Consider the following 20,536-nt stretch of genomic DNA (forward strand, 5'->3'; position numbering starts at 1 on the left):
ATGTAAACTATGACTTCCGGTTACAGTAATTTGAAACCAAAAATAGATTTTCTTTGTGTTCTAAATACACCTACCTGTGAGGAAGCATCAGTACTAGTCTATTACAAATATACGCAGGGACAATCTTTTTTTTTTTATGTACTTTTTTTTAATTGCCGACAAATGACTGGCATGTTTAGGCAGCAATGTTTTTTTTTGTTGCTTGGAATAAAAAATTAAATAAATTCTCCAGCTTGCCAGGACCAACCTGCTGGCTTTGCCAATGCTTGCTACTTTTGCCTGTAATCTCTCATGCATTAATACGGTCATCCGCTCGCTGTCCTGTTTATCCCCTTTGCAAACCAATCAGCCACATACCAGTCCTGAAGTCCACTTTAAGTTAAAGTCCGCATGATGCTTAACCTGCGGCTTTGTTGTGCTAGTTCATGGCATTGTCGGCCACGGAAAACTGAGATAGTTGGGGTGATTGGTGCTCCTGAGTGGAAATATACTCAACTAGTTTACTTTAACATTTTGTGTATTGTTTCATGCCTGATGTAATCTGTAATGCCATTAGCGATGTGATCTCTAAGGCCATGAGTGGTGTTTGGTGATTTGAAAGTTAACGTGGTGTAGCTACTTTAACTTGGAGATGTTTTTTTGTTGTTGTTGACGGTGTGGTATTGGTTTGGTCTTGGCTGGCACTTTTGGCAACTGCTTAGTCCACCATCTTCCCCAAACCAGAATGAACCTTTTTTTTAGGATTATATATTATATGGTGTTTACTACTTGTAGCGAGTGGAGCTGTACAGCTCCAAAGGCAAGTTTACAGTCAAGGAGTCATTAGAGAGTATTTATGCATTATTTGTACAGCACGAGCCTAGCCCAAAGGCAGCTGGTGTAAACCCATTTGAAAGGCAGTGGGCGCAAACTTAGCGGAACGACATCGGGCGCACAGCAGCAGGTGTAAATCTAGCCGAAGGGTAGCTGGCGCAAACCAACACAAAAAATAGTGGGCGCAAACCTAGCGGAATTGTAGCGGGCCGCAAACCTAGCGGAATTGCAGTGGGGCGCAAACCTAGCAGAATTGTAGAGGGGCGCAAACCTAGTGGAATTGCAGCGGGGCGCAAACCTAGCGGAATTGCAGTGGGCCCAACCCTATCTGAATTGCAGCGGGCCCAACCCTATCTGAATTGCAGCGGGCCCCACCCTATCTGAATTGCAGCGGGCCCCAACCCTATCTGAATTGCAGCGGGGCCCAACCCTATCTGAATTGCAGCGGGGCCCAACCCTATCTGAATTGCAGCGGGGCCCAACCCTATCTGAATTGCAGTGTTGCCGACCCTAGCTGAATTGCAGTGGGGCCGACCCTAGCTGAATTGCAGTGGGGCCGACCCTAGCTGAATTGCAGTGGGGCCGACCCTAGCTGAATTGCAGTGGGGCCGACCCTAGCTGAATTGCAGTGGGGCCGACCCTAGCTGAATTGCAGTGGGGCCGACCTTAGCTGAATTGCAGTGGGGCCGACCTTAGCTGAATTGCAGTGGGGCCGACCCTAGCTGAATTGCAGTGGGCCCGACCCTAGCGGAATTGCAGTGGGGCGCAAACCTAGCGGAATTGCAGCGGGTGCAAACCTAGCGGAATTGCAGCGGGCGCAAACCTAGCGGAATTGCAGCGGGCGCAAACCTAGCGGAATTGCAGCGGGCGCAAACCTAGCGGAATTGCAGCGGGCGCAAACCTAGCGGAATTTCAGCTGGCACAAACCTAGCCACAAGAAATGTGTATCCTGAAAGTAGCAGTCGTGACATCAGCTGGTTCTTGGGCCCTCACTATGCACAATCGCAGAGGCACAGGTAGCGGACCACCGGGCTCCCAGAACTGCATCCCCATCTGCTCTGCCTTGTCAATTGGCTAGTTCTGTCCAGGGGTAGACCCATTTGTAGTGAAATTGATGATCACTTTTTATTTTTTGTGATTTTTTTTATTTATTTTATTTATTTTGTATTACCTTTTTTATTGACTTTTTGCGTGATAGAACGTAAAGTGGTTGTAGAATAGAACAAAAAGGGCAGATGAGCGCATTTTTCAGTGCAATAATGCAGTGGAAATTGATAAAGTTACAGACATAATGCTACCTTTTAATGCCTAGAGGGCAGTGCAGAGCCAGCCCAAGCCAGTCTTTACTTGCCACAAGTCAGACTCTGTCCCAGCCCTAGAAGCCTTTTAACTGTCCAGTTGTGCTTCCTGTAGACAAGGCTGCCTCTTGGTGTTCCGCTGGGCTGCAGTGCACTAGTCTATCACAAGCCATAAACGGATGGATGGGACGTTTACATTGGATTCCCTTGTAAATCAGCCAGAGCGCTGCAAACACCAGGGACAGTAGGAACATATTTGATTTGCTCCTTTTGTGAAGGTAAACATTAACTTTCCCTCTGCCTTTATTTCAGGATCCTACAAATTTGGACAAATTTAATGTTGCCAACTTCTTCCATGTGAAAAACAACATGAAGATGATCGATGCAGGTGAGCGAACTATATGGAAATATGAAATAAGCGAAAGGGAAACGCATGGTAGCACTTGGAGGCAGGGGTTGGGGGTAAAGAAGCCGGAGGTGTGAGGCAGGCTGTGCAATCTGGAGACAGAATTTGAAGCAGTGGAATGCTTTAGGATGTGGACCCAGGCTTTGTCACACAGAGGCAATGGTGGGGCCACAGGGACAAGGGCGGGGTCACGGGGCCGGCGGGGGGTCAAGGGTGGGGGCAACGGCGGGGGCAAGGTCACAGGGCCAATGGCTGGGTCACGCTGCTGAAGGGCTGGGTCACGCTGCTGAAGGGCTGGGTCACGGGGTTGAAGGGCTGGGTCACGGGGCTGTAGGGCGGGTTCAGTGGGGAAGTGGCTTGGTTCACTGGGGCAAAGGCTGGGGTCGTAGGGGGCAAGGTGAGGTCACAGGGGGCAAGATTGGGGTCACTGGGACAGGAGCGGGGTGACTGGGCAGGGGTGTGGTCACTAGGCAGGGGCAGGGTCACTGGGGCAGTGGCTTGGGTCACAGGGGCAAGGGCTGGGGGGTCACAGGGGCAAGGGTCTGCATCACATTTGCAAGGGGCTGTGTCTAAGGGGACAGGTGCTCGGGTCACTGGGGGAAGAGGCTGGGTCACTGGGCCAGGGGGCGGGGTCACTAGGGCAAGGGCTGGAACACTGCGGCAGAGTTTTGGATGGAGAGTTAGACTTTGGGATATTGAGCCAGGCTTTGCGACCCAACCTTTGCCTCTGTGACCCAACTCCTCCTTGTGTGTGACAGAGACATGGTTTTGTTCACAGGGGAAAGGGTAGGGTTGCAAGGGCAAGAGTTGGGTCACAGCAACATTGGTAGTGTCACAGTGACATTGGTAGGGTCACAGCGACATTGGTTGGATCAAAGGGTGGGTCACTGGGGCAGGGGCTGGGTCATAGAGGATTGAGCTGGATCAGTGTATATGGATGGCCGTACTTCAAAGAAATGATCTATGTGGTTGCGGACGAGAAGACTCATAAAGTGAAATTTGCAGAATAACTGCGAAAATAGAACCCGCGGTAAGCAGGCAGGAAGTATTGGTCCCACTGTAAAAACAGGACATTTAAGTCTCCGAACAGGATCACGTTTTGTCACAAAATAAATGGACAGCGAGAGTATGAGCCATAATAAGCTCAAACCTGTATGCATATAAATATTGAATTAGTCGCAAACGTAATGAGACAAACAACCATCTTTTTAACCATGATAAGCTATAAACTTTGCTGTGTCAAAATAACTGTGTCCAAAGTAAGCGGTATTCTGCGATTTTTCACCTTATGAATCTTCTTGTCTAGAACCACGTAGATTAAGTTATGTGACGAAACACGTGTCGGCTGGCGGTTACAATGATGTGACGTTTGCTGGAATGTATAACGCCTTAGTTATCATTCATTTAACCTTTGGATTTGGAACTGCTGTCTATGGGCCTTTATGTGATGAACCATCTTACTTCTGGGCTATTATTTTGGTGTGCTAGGGTATCTAATTGTAGTCTATTGTAGCACAGTGGGCCCTGGTCCATTGTCTTTGGTGCCTAGGCTAGAAGGGTGCTCGATACCACATTAGCACCATCCCTTAGACTTGTGGCTTGATTTACATTTGTCCTTTACAGTGATCTATTAAGGAGATGCAATATCTATATTATTATTGCCCATTATTCTGTGACCTGCGTGTGTGTGGGGTACCAGGTTTCTGTATGGGGCTTACTAGGTGCCTCATGCGCATGTTGTGCAGGTTAAGCAGGTGTCCATTTGGATCATGCATCTGCACTTCTGGCACTGTAGTGCAGGCATCTGCACCAGGCCTGGTGGGAAATGTGCGTTAATGTATTCTCAGATTCACACTTTAAGCTGTAGTCCCCATTCTCTCTCTCTCTTCCCTTAGATGAAGAAAAAGCCAAACTGGACCCCTCGTACCACCTAAAGAACGCAAACCAGGAGACGCGTGAGACACTGATGGAGCTTTACAAGGACTACAAAGGGGATGAGATGTTGGCCGCCACCATGAAGGCTCCTGAGAAGAAGCCTGTGGACAAGCTGAATGCAGTGAGTTTGCCTCCTTAACCTGTTGTATGGGGGTAGTTGGCTCATGAGTGCCACGGATCCGAGCATATATAATCTCTACTGGAATATTTGACCATAGGATGCTTGTTGGGCTGCAGTGCTGGGGAACAAGCTGTAAGATTACTCATTTGTGGCCTAGAAAGAAGCTTGTGAAGTCATTGCTTCTTCGTGGTCTCTAGGCTGGGTGTACATTCTCAGATTTATCAGTGGTTTGCAGGAAGTTAAAGCCTGCGGCCTACGTAAAGAGATTTGTCACTTAATGGATCTTGTCTCTGGAAGGACCTTGCACTTCACGGCCTACCTGAAGAATGTATCTGTGGTTTTGCGCATTGGTCTTGCTGCTGTGTAGATGGAGACTATTCCAGGATTTCTTCAGCTTGTGCGTGGTTTGTAAAAGTGTTAATTGGTGTCGTCGTGGGAGGACTTTTCCTAACCTACAGCTTTCTACTTTAGTTTGTATTCCAAATGATTCTACTCTCACGCTGATGGGAAGAACTCGCACAAGTTGCCCAGAGATCAGGTAACCTGAATCACCCTTCTGGTAACCCCTGTGGTTCTAACCTGAAATGGTGCAAGTAACCTTGGTGGCCTTGGGGCAAACACCTTTCTAGAGTGTCATTGGACGGAGGCCACTTTATCAAAACCATAGGTTTATGTAGTTATCAGAATAGACCATAAAATACCCAACAGCACAACTGCTCTTTGAAGTTGAAAGTAGAATGTTTGTTGCCTTAAAGTAAAAAAATAAATAAAAAAACAAAACAGAAAAGAACTGTTTGTATGAGAGTCAGCTGGTGATTTTGCTGTAAATGTTGATGTCCATGTGGCTGTTACTGCAAAACCTCTTCTTGCTGTAAAAAGAAGGCAACTCGGATTTCTTAGTTGACTTAACGCTCAGCTGTCTAGTCTGTGTTGACCAGAAGTTGATTGTCAGTATCTGTTTGCAGCTCAGTCCTTCACATTAAGATTCATTGGTGAGGGTTGTGAAAATATAACTCTAGTGTGATCTTTGGACCCCCTATTTCTCTCTTTCTGCCAGCGCTTCCACAAATCTGTTTTTTCTTTTACTGAACAACTTGTTTGGTAGCCCCCAGTACAAGCACTCAGCTGGCTTGCTGTTGGCTACAGTAAAGGAATTTGACCTGCCTCTTTCCTACTTGTGCTCAGCTACCTCTGGGGTGAAAGCTACCTTTACCAGTGGCATGAAGAGCTGGTGACCAGGTGCTTTCAGTCATCACTTGCTTGTTGCCTTTAGACAGGGCCACTGATGGAAGACTTGATCTGGGAGGAGGCTCAGTGACTGTCCATGACTAGTGCAGATCTTCTGTAACTCATCTACCAATGCTCTATTAAAGAAGTATGTGAATGTCAGTGATGGGTTAGGAGGGTCGGTGACGCAGTGGCTGACCTATGAACCGTAAAGAGGATCAGTGACTATTCAGGATGGGATAAAAGGAGTCTGTACGTCAATGACTTCCACATAGTCTGTAATGATGGTCTTTGGCTGTCAGTAATGAGGCCTTAGACTCAATGAGTTGCCTTCTATTATTATCAATATTATTGTCATTATGTCTATTGTCATAGGGATATTTCCAAGGCGAATAACATAAAACATCTCTTGGCTCCAGTTATCACACCTTTACTGGAAGGTGAAAGGGGTATGAATGTTCAAAACAGTATTTCTGTATGTTGTTGTTTTAAAGGTTGGATTGTCATCTTGTGTGTTCAGGAAGCCTCTTCCACCAGTTCAATCCTAAATGATGCCCTCTCTTCGTACCTATAGTGCAGAGGGCCGCAGGAATGTGGTCAAAGAGATTTCCTTCACTTGAGCGTAACCTTCTGATGGAATTGTGTATTTCAGTTTTGTTTCTGAGGTATAGGGAATGCCTGCCTTGCATTCAAAAGTATAATAGGCATTTTTGTTTTTTTGCTGCAGCTGGAAGCCACTGTTAAAGGTTGTTGCCTCAGTGAGCGGATCTTATTTCATAGGTTTTGCTACCCTAAGAACACCCATATTTTGGCCTTCTTGGAAGAAGCCTCGCCTCTTCTTGTTGATTCCCAGATATTCACCGTTCCTGTAGTCTCAATTATGAATCCATTGACGATGCCTCTGAATCTTCTAATTTTACTATATATTTTTTTTCATATAGTCCAGGTGATGGTTACAACTTTCTGCTGTGGCTGACACTTCATAGTCACTTAGCCGGACCTTTAACTTTCACCTTGATGAGCTGATAAAATACGCCAGGTGAGATCAGCTCAATTTTAGTCTATTTTTACTCCGTACCATGAGTATCTTTGTTCTGTGGCAGCTGGAGTGGAAAGAGTTGTTGAGTGTCAATTATTGCAGCTCTTTCAGTCAGTAAGAGAGAGTGACTCTCCTTCCTCCACTATGTACCTTAACTAAAGTTTGGATGTCATTGAAATAGGACTGATATTTCATATTCCTGCTTTTTCTGCATTGTAAGTACTGTAATTGTAGCTACAGAGACATTTTTAATGGAACATATAGAGGAGTCGATAGTGAGAACTTGTAATGTAGCCACACAGGAGCATAGTCTTTCTTGGTTCAGTAGTGATTGCATATCATTGCTGATACACATATTGTTTGATGGCATGTGTGGCTGTAGATACACATGCTCTGCACACTCCTGCCATCTAGTGTTGGGTCCGGAGTGGTGCAAGTTGTGTTTTTTTGAAGAAGCATTTCGAGTCACGGTGTTGAGTGACTCCTCCTCTCGGTGATATTGCGTATGGGCATCGACTCCTTTGTTAGATTGTTTTCTCTCAGCGGCCTGGTTCGGACGTGTGTCTTCGCTCCATCTCTTGATTCTCTTCAGTTCATTTTTTTTCCAACCAAGTCTCACTTCAAGAGTATTGTTGTTGTTCGCACTTTTCTTATCTTAGCGCTCATGTCGGTTCCGGCCGACTGCTCTTCAGGGCGCCAGCACCTGCCTCAGTACCTTCCACACGGCACCGATGGGAATGATTCCCTTTATGGAATGGACTCCATTTGTATTCTGTCCTCGGTGCCATTCCAAGTTCCTGCACACCGACCAACACCTTGCGTGCAACCTTTGTCTCTCTCCGGACCATCGCAAGGCAGACTGTGACGTCTGTAAGTCTTTTCACTCCAAGAAGACTCTTTGGGAGCGAAGAGCTTCTCGCCTGGAGGTGGCCCAGAAGACGTTGGAATCTACCCCGACAACTTCGGTGAGGAGCACGCTTAGGAGGAACCTGCACAGGAGTGGGGGAGGAGGCCCTCTGTATATAGGACAGCTCTGATTTGGATGTCCAATCTAATTTAGAAAGACACAAGGTCACCTCTGCCCAGCATGTGAGAACTGTGGCCCCACCTGCCCCACCAAAGACTTTTGAAAAGACTTTCCACCTGATTCTTGAGGTCGCTGGACCACCACTGCCACTAGATCATGGTCGGTACCAAAAACTGATTTAAATGCCTCGCCATCTAGTTTGGCACTGAAAATAGTCACCATGACCAAAGCTGCTTCCTTGGCTTCGATGTCCATTTCTCTGGTCTGAGAGGTAATTTCGGTCTCAATCCGGGACCTGAAACTTTGCAATCAAGAGACTTGGGCCAGTCTTCCACCAGCCCATCTCCGATCGAGCTGATTCTGGATAAAATGGACGCTTGCCATCGCAGACTCCAGATACAAGAGGGCACAGGTAGAGTTATTGCCACTCCTTTCTCTCCTGTGTTCCCTAAATGTAAACTGTCTTTGGAGGAGGCTTTGGACGTCCCCCACCCCTAATAAGAAAAGAACCAAGGACAAGGCTACTAGTCCTCCAAGCAAGCCTCCTCCCACTCCTCCTCCTCGACTTCCCGCCCGTCCACATCACGCATACATGGGGATGACACACTTCAGGGCTTTCCACATTCCTTTACTGGGGATTTAGTGAGTTGCCAGGATGACATTGATCCTTGGGATTCCTGTGACCCTGAACCTGAAGGACACTACCTCGTATCAGCAGCTGCGTTTCACAACATGGAACTGCATATGGGTCCTACAGAGCAGCATTGCCTGTTTGATGCTCTCACCACCACTCACAGGGAGACAGTATCTACCCTTGCTTCCTGGCATGCAGAGGAGATCTTTAAGGAGCCTATCTGCTCCAGAGTTCTCATGCCATGGGTGGGGCGGCTCCCTCTGACTCGCTGTACATCGGGGCACAAGTTCCACCCGATTCCACTGTGGCAAATACAGCTCATAAACAAGCAAACAGTCAGGCCACTGGGGTCTCTCCTCCCCCAGACTAGGAGAGTAAGTAAATAGATGCTGTGGGGAAAAGAGTAGTGGGGCAAGCTGCAAACACTGGCGTATAGCCAGGAGTCGAGCCCTGCTAGCCCTCTTCGACTGGGCTCATTGGGATGAAACAGAGGAGCTGGTCCAATACTTACCTGAGGAACATCGTAAGAAGGGACAACAGATTGCTGCTGAGGGTCAACCCATCTCCAACAATTCCATCAGATGCGCCCTAGGCGCCACCAACACAGCAGCTCATGGCATAAATATCAGTGCCATTCTTAGACGTCGTGCATGACTGCGTTGCTAAGGGCTTAAGCCTGAAGTCCAGCAGGCAGTACTCAACATGCCCTTTGAGAAGAACACCTGTTTGGGGCACAAGTAGACACCACTTTAGAGATGCTCAAAAAAGACACAGATACTGCTAATGCCATGGGACCCCTTCAGACCATTACAGAAAAGGTCTCCTTTCATTGCCCTGGGTTTAGAGGATTATACAAGTCCTCCACCTCAGAGGCGTCCACCTCAAACTCCAGACAACCTCAGTCCACCTATTCTAGACGTTCCTACAGAGGCACCAACAATAAAGGCAGGTAAAAGAGCACTGCCACGCGTGGATCCTCCTCCACTGCCAAGCAGTGACTACCTCCATTATCCCCCGATCTTGCAACACCTGTCGGGGGAAGACTCCAACATTTCTATTCAACCTGGAGCACCATTACCACAGGCCAATGGGTCCGCTCCATTATCCAACATGGTTATTGTCTGCAGCTCATCACCACTCCTCCCAGGATCCCCCCCTCGCACTCATAGGCTATCTCAGGAACACTTAACTCTTCTCAAATAGGAGGTCCAAGCCCTTTTTCTCAAGGGGGGCAGAGAGCCTGTTCTGCCACAACATCAAGGGACAGAAGTATACTCCCTATACTTCCTGATTCCCAAAAAGGACGTCTCTCGCACACCCATATTAGACCTCCGGCCTCTGAACAAATACATCCTTTCAGAATACTTCCACATGGTCACCCTTCAGGATATCATCCCGGCCCTACAGCAAGGCAACTTTATGACAGCTCTAGACCTAAAGGACGCCTGCTTTCACATTCGCATTCACCCTGCATATCGCAGAACTTAAGATTCGTTTTTGCAGGCAAACATTACCACTTCAAGGACCTTCCCTTTGGTATCACTACTGCTCCTAGGGTAAAATGTTGAGCAGTAGTTGCAACACACCTGAAACAGTACATTCATGTGTTCCCATACCTCGACGACTGGCTCAACAAAGTCAGCACATTATGCCAGTGTCAACAGCACACTCAGTTGACTTTGGATCTCCTCCACAGTCTGGGTTTCACTCTCAGCGTTCCCAAATCTCACCTACAGCCCTTGCAGATACAACCTTACCTATGGCCAATTTTGAACTCGTGGTTAGGATTAGCGTATCCAAAACCACCTCTCATCCAGAGTTTTCAGACACTTCTGCCTCAGTTTCAGGAAGACCAATATTATACAGTAAGGAACATCATGCGTCTCTTGGGGGTGATGGCTTCTTGCATCGCAATTGTTCCACATGCCAGACTCCACATGCGTCCCCTACAGCAGTGTCTGTCTCGTCAATGGTCTCAATCACAGGGTCACCTGGAACATCTAGTGTTGTTAGACCGCCAGACTCCCCGTTCTCTGCAGTGGTGGAACACCAAAAACCACCTGAAAGGGTGGACTTTTCTCAACCCTGTTCCTCAAGTCACAGACCACAGACGCATCACTCACGGGTTGGGGTTCCCACATCCAAGACCTGACAGTACAGGGCCTCTGAGATGCCAAGATCCAGTCCCTACACATCAACGCCCTGCAGCTTCAAGTAGTATTCCTAGCACTGAAAGCCTTCCTACTTCACCGGTCTCAAAAGGTTGTCTTAGTCTGCACGGACAACATGACAGCCATGTGTTACTTATAGAAACCGAGGGGGAACACAGTCTTCTCAGCTCTCACAACTCTCTCAGACCTTATGGAAGTGGGCTCTTCAACACCACATTCACCTGGTGGTGGAGTACCTCCCCAGGACGGACAACGACTTTGCAGACCTGCTCAGTAGGATGCAGCAACAAATCCACTAGTGGGAATTCCACCCACAAGTCCTCCAATTATACCTCAGAAAGCGGGGAACACCTCACATAGACCTTTTCGCCACAGCAGAAAACGCAAAATGCTGAAGCTTTGCCTCCAGGTATCCACACCCTCTATCCAAGGGCAACACTCTGTGGAGGAGTTGGTCGGGGATATTTGCTTACACTTTTCCACCTCTCGCTCTCATTCCCTTTCTGGTTTGGAGGATCCAGCAAACATCTCTCTCCAAGATCCTTGTGGCTCTCACCTGGGCATGCCAACCCTGGTTCACCACGCTACTGGATCTCTCAGTGCTCCCACACAAGAGACTCCCCAACAGATCAGACATCCAGACCCCGTCACTCAAAGTGGCAATATGGCTCCTGAGGTCATAGAGTTTGGCTACCTGGGCTTGCCTCCAGGAGTTCTTAAGGAAGCTCCCAAAGCCACTAATACAGCATGTTATGCTGCAAAATGGAAATGTTTTGGTTGCTATTGCCAACCTACACACATTGACCTTATGAAAGCCACAGTTAAAGCTATTGTTTGCTATGTGCTTCGCTTTCAGAAAGCAAACTTAGCCTACACTTCTATTGGGTTACATCAAGCAGCCATAGCCGCCTATCTACAGCATAGACAACATGTTTCCCTGCTCAGAATCCCAATCATTAAGGCATTCATGGAAGGTCCTAAAGGTGTCATTCCACCAAGAGTACCCCCTGCACCATCATGGAACCATCACATTGTGCTCACCAGACACGTGTCCGCCCGATTGAACCACTCCGTTCATGTCAACTTCAATTCCTGTCATGGAAAGTGGCTTTCTTAGTCGCAATTACTTCACTCGGGCGTGTTAGCGGGCCACGTCTTCTTCCCACAACCAGACTCTGTTGCAGAACGAGCCCTTCACCCCTAGATGTCAAAAGATCACTCATCTTCTACATTGACAGAACCAAAGAGTTTAGGAAAACAAAGCAACTCTTTTTAGCTTTTTCCTCACCTCATAAAGGCAGCCCAATATCCAAATCAGGGATAGCCAGATGGTTAGTCAAGGGAATACAGACTCGTTATGCTAAGGCCACGAGGCCTTTGCCTGTTACCCCCTAGAGCACATTCTACTAGGAAAAAGGGTGGTACTATGGCTTTTCTAGGTAACGTTCATTTAGCTGACATTTGTAAGGCAGCCACATGGTCCACAACACACACTTTAACAAAACACTTCTGTGTGGATGTGTTGGCATGCCAACAAGCTAGTGTAGGGCAAGCTGTGCTGCATACACTTTTCCAGACCACTGCAACTCCTCCAGGATAGCCACCGCTTCTAGGGAGGGACTGCTTTACAGTCTGCAGAGCTCGTGTATCTACAGCCACACATGCCATCAAACGGAAAATGCTTCTTACCCAGTAAGCATCTGTTCATGGTAAGTAGTGCTGTAGATTCACATGCGCCCTCCCTTTTCCTCACATACCTGTGGCTGTTGCAGTTACATTATATTTGTATATATTTATACATATGTATTTACATTTTGCATGGGTATCTTTTTCTCTATACTTTCCTTCCTTACACTATTTTCTCACCCGCTTGCGGGAAAACAATCTAACAAAGGAGTGATGCCCATGCGCAGTATCACCAAGAGGAGTTGTCACTTGATCCCGTGAAGAAAAACAACTTGCACCACTCTGGACCCAACACTAGATGGCAGGAGTATGCAGAGCATGTGAATCTACAGCACTACCACAAACAGATGCTTACTGGGTAAGTGACATTTTCCTTTTCCAGCTGTTGGAAGCAGTATGGACTTGAAGCTCCTGCAAGTTTTATTTCTCCTTCAGCTGAGAAGTTCACATGGAGGAAATGTTTAGGAGAGGCAGTGGAGTTTGCTGCTTCATCTTTATTTGAATCCAGATTCTAATTTTCCAACCCTAGTGTCATTGTGATATATTTCCATTTGTTTTTTATATGTAATGTCTAACACCTGTATCATTTTTGGCAGTTTCAGTGTAGTGTTCTCCTTTTGGATTTTATTTCTTAATGTGCCAGTTCCTGGAGTGTGTCCATCTTTTGAGTTGTCTTTTAGGATGTAAATCAGCTGGGACTATTTTGCAGGTTTTAGAGAAATTTTCTGATTGGGGCTCAGTTTAAATCTTTCAGGTTTTCTTTCCATTGTGTCATAATGGGATATGGTTTGTACGTAGTTAGGGCTTTTCTATCAATTTTTCACTGAATTTGTGATTCACTTTTGTTATTTTTCCAGCAGTGAAGTATCAGTTAAAATATATTGTGCTGTGCCCAAATATGTGGCCAGATGCCGACATCAACTGCCAGCGAAATGGGCATGGCTTTGTAGTGTCTGTTGTAAACATCATAACTTGTGTAATTTCTGTTAGTTTTTGTGCAAATTGAAGTCCTCCAGTGAGGGTGATTATATTTTTTCCGTGAGTCAGTGAGGTGACATAATAAAGAAAATGATTCTCAAACCACATTGATTCCAGTAACAAAAATTACCAGTGATAACTTGATCTGTTTTCTGCATGTTTCTAGAAATGTAGAGACCTGTTCTCCACTCCTGGCGCTAAGGACTTTGTCAATGTGTCAACCCAAGTCAGAAACCAGTTGTCTTGCAACCATTACTCATCCTGTGCAATATTTGAGCAAGATGTCCTCTAGGTAATGATCAATCACATAAGATGTTACAGGGACAATAACTAAAAAACCCAGAACCTCTTTTCACTAAGGGATAAGACATTCACTAAACACCAGGACACAGAAGGAATTTAATATTTTTATTTTAAAAATAAAACCATAGTCTAATGCACACTGTTTGGGTTGTTAACAAAATAAAATCATATAATAAGGCAGCAGCAATGGCTACCAAAAGCGTGACTAATAGATGCCACTGCAACATGAAAGCTATTATTAGTACATAGCACTCCTATCCCCTTTCTGCTTCTTCTAAGCGCTAGTCTAATTCTAACATTTTAGCAAAGCAGAAAATAAAACCGATTTAAAATTTCAAAGATGGTGCACACCCTCATACCTGGTGGAACAATGAAGGTCTGCTTTCTAGTACCACAAGACCAACTGCACTGATGACTCTGCACACCAAGACTGATGTTCCTCCGGTTCTGGTAGCCTTCAATAGCGACAGAAGGTAATACGCGAGGTCCTAAGCAGTGCATGGTGAGTGATCAATTTCTAGTACTTCAGTTAACTTTAGTAAATTTCAGTGTTTTATTTTTTTAATTTTAAAATTATATTTTTAACTAGCTCACTTTAACCTTTAGTTTTTTCAGTGAATTTCTAAGTTTTTTTTAAATGTAAAGTAAGATTTTTTAAATCATACCTAACTATGCCAACCCCTGGTGGGTGCCCAACCCTACGCCTCCCATGGCCTTCAGCAGTGCGTGGTGTGAGGTTGGGCACAGGGTATGGCCTGTGACCAGGCCCTGCGCCCAACATCCCGATGCAGACATCCACCTGACTTTTTTTAAATTGTTTTCCAGTCATGCTGGACTCTTGTGGGAGAAAGAGAGGGTTGTGCTGCCTCCTGCGGAATTGCGTTGTCGCAAAAAATATATATTTTGGTCCTAGGGAGGTGGCAGTTCCCCTCTGGGCACCCGCCTCTCCCAGAGTCCATAGAGTCAAGGTACACCTATCCTGTCCCCTTCCACTGTATTTTTTTAATTTTCACGATAAGAGGGCGGAGTCCCTGTGTCATGGAATGTTAACCACAACATTTCTCTTCATGCTGCAGCAAGCCAGTCAGAGTTCAAGTTCTCACAGGACTCATAGGAGAGACGCAGGAAAAAAGCCCCTTTGCCCAATCAGATTGTTCTATTCAATTGGTGTGCCCGCAGAACTTCTGCATACCCAATCATCCAGATATCTATAAATTGTAAACCTTAATTTCTCAAAAACTACTGCACAGATTCACACCAAATCATAAAAAAACATGGTTTCTGGGTAGAGATCTAACTTTCTGGCAAATTTGGTGTAATTCTGTCAATCTGTTTTGACTGTAGAACTGTTCAAAAATCCATATGGAAATTGCATCTGGCAATCGTATTTTGAGACCCATTCAACCCCCCCCCCCCCCCCCCCCCCCCCTTTCTCAGCTCTCGCTTGATGGATCACTCCAAAACTTTCCTGGAAAGACCTAAGGTGGATGAACTTTTGTTTTGAAAGTTTTGTGAAGATCTGTTAAACGGAGAAGTTAATAGCAAAACCAAAATCCATTTCTGATGGTGACTGGGTCCTACCTATAACTACACAGTTCCTCAGTTCATACTGCAGCCATGCAAATCGTAACTCGCTCACCATATGCAGCGCTCCAGACATCACTCTTGATGTCAGATTTAATAACGAGTGACATACAGGATCTTTAATGAGAATATTAATCACATTACTATTAACAATATTAGTGAGATGATTAAATATAGTATGGTTTACTGCTTTGAATATGTTTTGTTGTTTAGTGAGGCTGCATTTTGAAGCGTTATTGCTTATTGGTACAAATATTGTGAGGTCATAAGCTTTGCATTTGGTGAAGGAGTGATTTCTTGCATGACTGTCATGTGAGTTGTGGATTGCAAAGCTAACCATAACTGGTAAATTCCACTTTTTTTTTTTTTTTTTTTTTACCTCACTTCATAAACTTAACTGTACTTTAGCTGGTGTTTTTTAGTTAATTTAAGCATTTAAAAAAAAAATCTACATAAAGGTGTATTATAAAACCAGTCCTTATTATGACTTCACTTTTATTGTTATTTTTTAGGTGTATTTCTGGTTTGATGCTATGCATATCCACCTTCTAATAAAGTATCCCCATACCTATGACCTTTGTCCATGAGCGGCGGGGGTTGGCAGCAGGGCCTGGCCTTTGACCACATCCTGCATCCAACCCGGCGTTGGAGGCTATGTCCTGCTGCACATGGGCATTTGCTGCCCTTAGGTGATGCAGGCCCACCAGCCAGCTCACCATGGGGGACCAACACCGACTATAAACCTCCTTTAACCCTACAATACGGGGGTGGCCACAGAGTCTGGCCTCATGTCATACCCTGCACCCAGCCCACTGGTGGCAGCTTTTCACCTGCTGCGTTCACCCCCTCTGACCATGCATTGTTCCTGTGGCAAATGTACCACCAGTGGTCAACCCCTGTTGCATCTGGCCTAGGCAGCTGCTTTAGGCTGCAGTGCCTGGCCTCTGACCAGGTCCAGAGGCCAACCCACCATGAATGGCCAGCCCCTGCTGCACACAGCCTTGCAGTCCCTGAACTCTAAAGAGACATGCTCTTTTTTTAATTCTTTGCTGGTTTTCCAAAAATATTTTTGGGAGGAGGGTTTAATGTTTGTGTTTTTTTTCATGTTTTGACAACTTTTTGCAACTTTGGTAATAAACAGCCTCTTTTAATCATTTTTACTTTAAATCTTTCTTTATTCATGCAATTTGCTGTAATGTTCCATCAGTTCATTGCCAGCCCTGGTATTTTTTTTCCTACACCAGATATTTCTTTTGTACTCCATGGAGTGTGAAGATGGTAATGCGAGGATTGTTCTCGTGAGCTTCCTGCAACACCTCTGATGTCTCTTTTGCTGCTGTTTTTTATCTACGATTGCAGGGACCTCTCATACTCTTTCATGCTCCAAACTGATGTGTTATTGTATTGATGATGTCCTGAAAGAATGGACTCCTCTCTGCCCTCTGCTTAAGTTTTGTCCACCTTTACAGGGTAGTGATGATGGAACTTTACGAAGAACTGCGTATTCTTTTATTTGGTCCAAGGCAATCATTTCCAAAATAAACCTGAAAGCTTTAAGAATTGGGAAGAAGAAAGTCTCTCTGCACTGTTTTTATTCTATTCTGTGAGCTGTTACTTCCAGTTTCCATTAGTCCCAGCTTGAAGGTGCACATTTAATTTCCTTCTTTTTATGTCTTCTATCCTTGTGTTCCCAGTTCATTCTGTCTTCCTTAGTTCCCCACCGGATATAGCTCCCTCCCCTGGGCAGAAAAGGGGAAGGCAGTGGTTATACTCAGGATGTGGATGGCTTCAGCACTGACTTTCTCTTCTCTGCTTCTATGGGTTTGCTTAGAGGGATGCTCTGAATCCCCCCCCCCCCCCCCCCCCCTTCCCATTCTGGGCCACTCTATATTTCTCTAGCACTCTCTGATTGACGTTTGATGTCCATTTAACATTTCTGGCCCCGCCCCCTTCATATTCCCAGGCCGTCCTTCTCTTCTCTGCTGAAATATGCCCCCCTGCTTTTAAGTGCTCTTCTTCACGGTGGACCACCTCCCTCAGGCTTCCCTGGGATCTTCCCATCCCTCTCCCTCCGCAAGTGCCCCCCACCCATGATAGCCGACCGGCTTCCTTCGGCGACTTCGCCCAGGGCCTGTTCCCTCTCCTCCTGCGGCTTCTATTCCACAGCAGTGTTCTTTGTGGGACTTGCTGTTCGCCTGATAATTCATTCTCGGGAGCCTTCATGCAGTTCAGTGATGGAACTCTTGATATGTCCCCTCAATGTATTACTCCACCTAGAAGACCCTATGACAGCCCCCTAGTTTGCTCAGAGTGCTCCTCGGTTTGATTTCCTTCTTCCTTGTATAAAGAGGTAAACAATGACTCACTGCAAAAATGTCAAATAAAACATTACAGCAATGAAAGCAAGACCGCTACAGATAAATGCGTGTATGTATGTATATATTTATATATGTATATATAGAGAGAGACCGAGAAAGACAAAGTGCTCTCTGTGGATCTGATGCTGTTTTCGGCAGTCTGCCTCCAGAAATAGTGCTTTATCCAAGTGCTCAGTCGGCTCTGAATAAATCATTTTAGATCCTTCATTATTTACAGACTTTTCCAGGAACAGCCGGCAAGCTATTTCTGACTTCAAAGAAGCCTTGAATGCCTAGAGAAGGGCCTGGGCACGAGGGCTCAGAGCAGGGCGAAGGGTGATGCTTTGGAACAGGACCTGGGGTGAGGGCTTGGAGCAGGCAGGGTCTTGGCATGAGGGCTCAGGGCAGGGCCTGGGGTGAGGGCTTGGAGCAGGCAGGGTCTTGGCATGAGGGCTCAGGGCCTGGGGTGAGGGCTTGGAGCAGGCAGGGTCCTGGCATGAGGGCTCAAGGCAGGGCCTGGGGTGAGGGCTTGGAGCAGGCAGGGTCTTGGCATGAGGGCTCAGGGCCTGGGGTGAGGGCTTGGAGCAGGCATGGTCTTGGCATGAGGGCTCAGGACCTGGGGTGAGGGCTTGGAGCAGGCAGGGTCTTGGCATGAGGGCTCAGGACCTGGGGTGAGGGCTTGGAGCAGACAGGGTCTTGGCATGAGGGCTCAGGGCAGGGCCTGGGGTGAGGGCTTGGAGCAGGCAGGGTCTTGGCATGAGGGCTCAGGGCTGGGCCTGGGGTGAGGGCTTGGAGCAGGCAGGGTCTTGGCATGAGGGCTCAGGGCAGGGCCTGGGGTGAGGGCTTGGAGCAGGCAGGGTCTTGGCATGAGGGCTCAGGGCCTGGGGTGAGGGCTTGGAGCAGGCAGGGTCTTGGCATGAGGGCTCAGGGCCTGGGGTGAGGGCTTGGAGCAGGCATGGTCTTGGCATGAGGGCTCAGGACCTGGGGTGAGGGCTTGGAGCAGGCAGGGTCTTGGCATGAGGGCTCAGGACCTGGGGTGAGGGCTTGGAGCAGGCAGGGTCTTGGCATGAGGGCTCAGGGCAGGGCCTGGGGTGAGGGCTTGGAGCAGGCAGGGTCTTGGCATGAGGGCTCAGGGCTGGGCCTGGGGTGAGGGCTTGGAGCAGGCAGGGTCTTGGCACGAGGGCTCAGGGCCTGGGGTGAGGGCTTGGAGCAGGCAGGGTCTTGGCATGAGGGCTCAGGGCAGGACCTGGGGTGAGGGCTTGGAGCAGGCAGGGTCTTGGCATGAGGGCTCAGGGCCTGGGGTGAGGGCTTGGAGCAGGCAGGGTCTTGGCATGAGGGCTCAGGGCAGGGCCTGGGGTGAGGGCTTGGAGCAGGCAGGGTCTTGGCATGAGGGCTCAGGGCAGGGCCTGGGGTGAGGGCTTGGAGCAGGCAGGGTCTTGACATGAGGGCTCAGGGCAGGGCCTGGGGTGAGGGCTTGGAGCAGGCAGGGTCTTGGCATGAGGGCTCAGGGCCTGGGGTGAGGGCTTGGATCAGGCAGGTTCATTGCAAGAGGGCTCAGAGCAGGGCCTGAGTGAGGGCTTGTGTCAGACAGAGTCCTGGCGTGAGGGCTCAGAGCAGGGCCTGGGGTGAGGGCTCAGAGCAGGGCCTGGGGTGAGGACCTGCATCGGGCAGGGCCCTGGCATGAGGGCTCAGAGCAGGGTCTGGGGTAAGGAATTGGATCAGGCAGGTTCCTTGCATGAGGACTCAGGACAGGGCCTGGGGTGAGGGCCTGGATAAGAGTCTTGGCATGAGGGCTCAGAGCAGGGCCTGGGGTGAGGGCTTGCATCAGGCAGGCTCCTTGCATGAGGGCTCAGAGCAGGGCCTGGGGTGAGGGCTCGGAGCAGAGCCCTGGGTGAGAGCTTGGATCAGGGTCTTGGCATGAGGGCTCAGGACAGGCCCTGGGGTGAGGGCTTGGATCAGGCAGGTTCCTTGCATGAGGGCTCAGGACAGGGCCTGGGGTGAGGACTTGGATCAGGCAGGTTCCTTGCATGGTTGCTCAGAGTAGGGTACTTGGAGTGAGCGCTCAGAGTAGGGTACTTGGAGTGAGGGCTCCGAGCAGGCCTTGGAGTGAGGGCTCCGAGCAGGGCCTGGGGTGAGGGCTCAGAGCAGGGCCTGGGATGAGGGCTCAGAGCAGGGCGTGGGGTGAGGGCCTGGGGTGAGGGCTCAGAGTAGGGTCTGGGGTGAGGGCTTGGATCAGGGTCTTGGCATGAGGACCCAGGACAGGGCCTGGGGTGAGGACTTGGATCAGGCAGGTTCCTTGCATGAGGGCACAGAGCAGGGCCTGGGGTGAGGGCTTGGATCAGGGTCTTGGCATGAGGGCTCAGGACATACCCTGGGGTGAGGACTTGGATCAGGCGGGGTCCTGGCGTGAGAGCTCAGAGTAAGGCCTGGATTGAGGACTTGGATCAGGAAGGGTCTTGGCATGAGGGCTCAGAGTAGGGCCTGGATTGAGGGCTTGGATCAGGCAGGTTCCTGGCATGAGGGCTCAGAGCAGGGCCTGGGGGTGAGGGCTCAGAGCAAGGCCTGGGGTGAAGGCCTGGATTAGGGTCTTGGCATGAGGGCTCAGGACAGGGCTTGGGGTGAGGGTTTGGATCAGGCAGGTTCCTTGCATGAGGGCTCAGAGCAGGGCCTGGGGTGGGGGCCTGGATCAGGGTCTTGGCATGAGGGCTCAGAGCAAGGCCTGCGGTGAGGGCTTGGATCAGGCAGGTTCATTGAATGAGGGCTCAGGGCAGGGCCTGGGGTGAGCGCTCAGGGCAGGGCCTGGGGTGAGGGCCTGGATCAGGGTCTTGGCATGAGGGCTCAGGACAGGGCCTGGGGTGAGAGCTTGGATCAGGCAGGTTCATTGCATGAGGGCTCAGAGCAGGGCCTGGGGTGAGGACTTGGATCAGGGTCTTGGCATGAGGGCTCAGGACAGGGCC

At 48.4% G+C, this 20,536-nt stretch overlaps 1 protein-coding gene across 1 annotated transcript in view; it reads left to right on the forward strand.

Moving 5' to 3' along the window:
- PPIL2 (peptidylprolyl isomerase like 2) overlaps positions 1-20,536 on the forward strand; it is a 280,729-nt gene that overhangs the window by 138,608 nt on the left and 121,585 nt on the right. Inside the window, exons 9-10 of the mRNA XM_069215327.1 lie at positions 2,424-2,499; positions 4,413-4,573. Of these exons, the coding sequence (XP_069071428.1) occupies positions 2,424-2,499; positions 4,413-4,573 (237 nt within the window). The remainder of the gene's footprint in view (positions 1-2,423; positions 2,500-4,412; positions 4,574-20,536) is intronic.

This window comes from Pleurodeles waltl, chromosome 11, assembly GCF_031143425.1.
Source record: "Pleurodeles waltl isolate 20211129_DDA chromosome 11, aPleWal1.hap1.20221129, whole genome shotgun sequence".
NCBI classification, from domain to species: Eukaryota; Metazoa; Chordata; class Amphibia; order Caudata; family Salamandridae; genus Pleurodeles; species Pleurodeles waltl.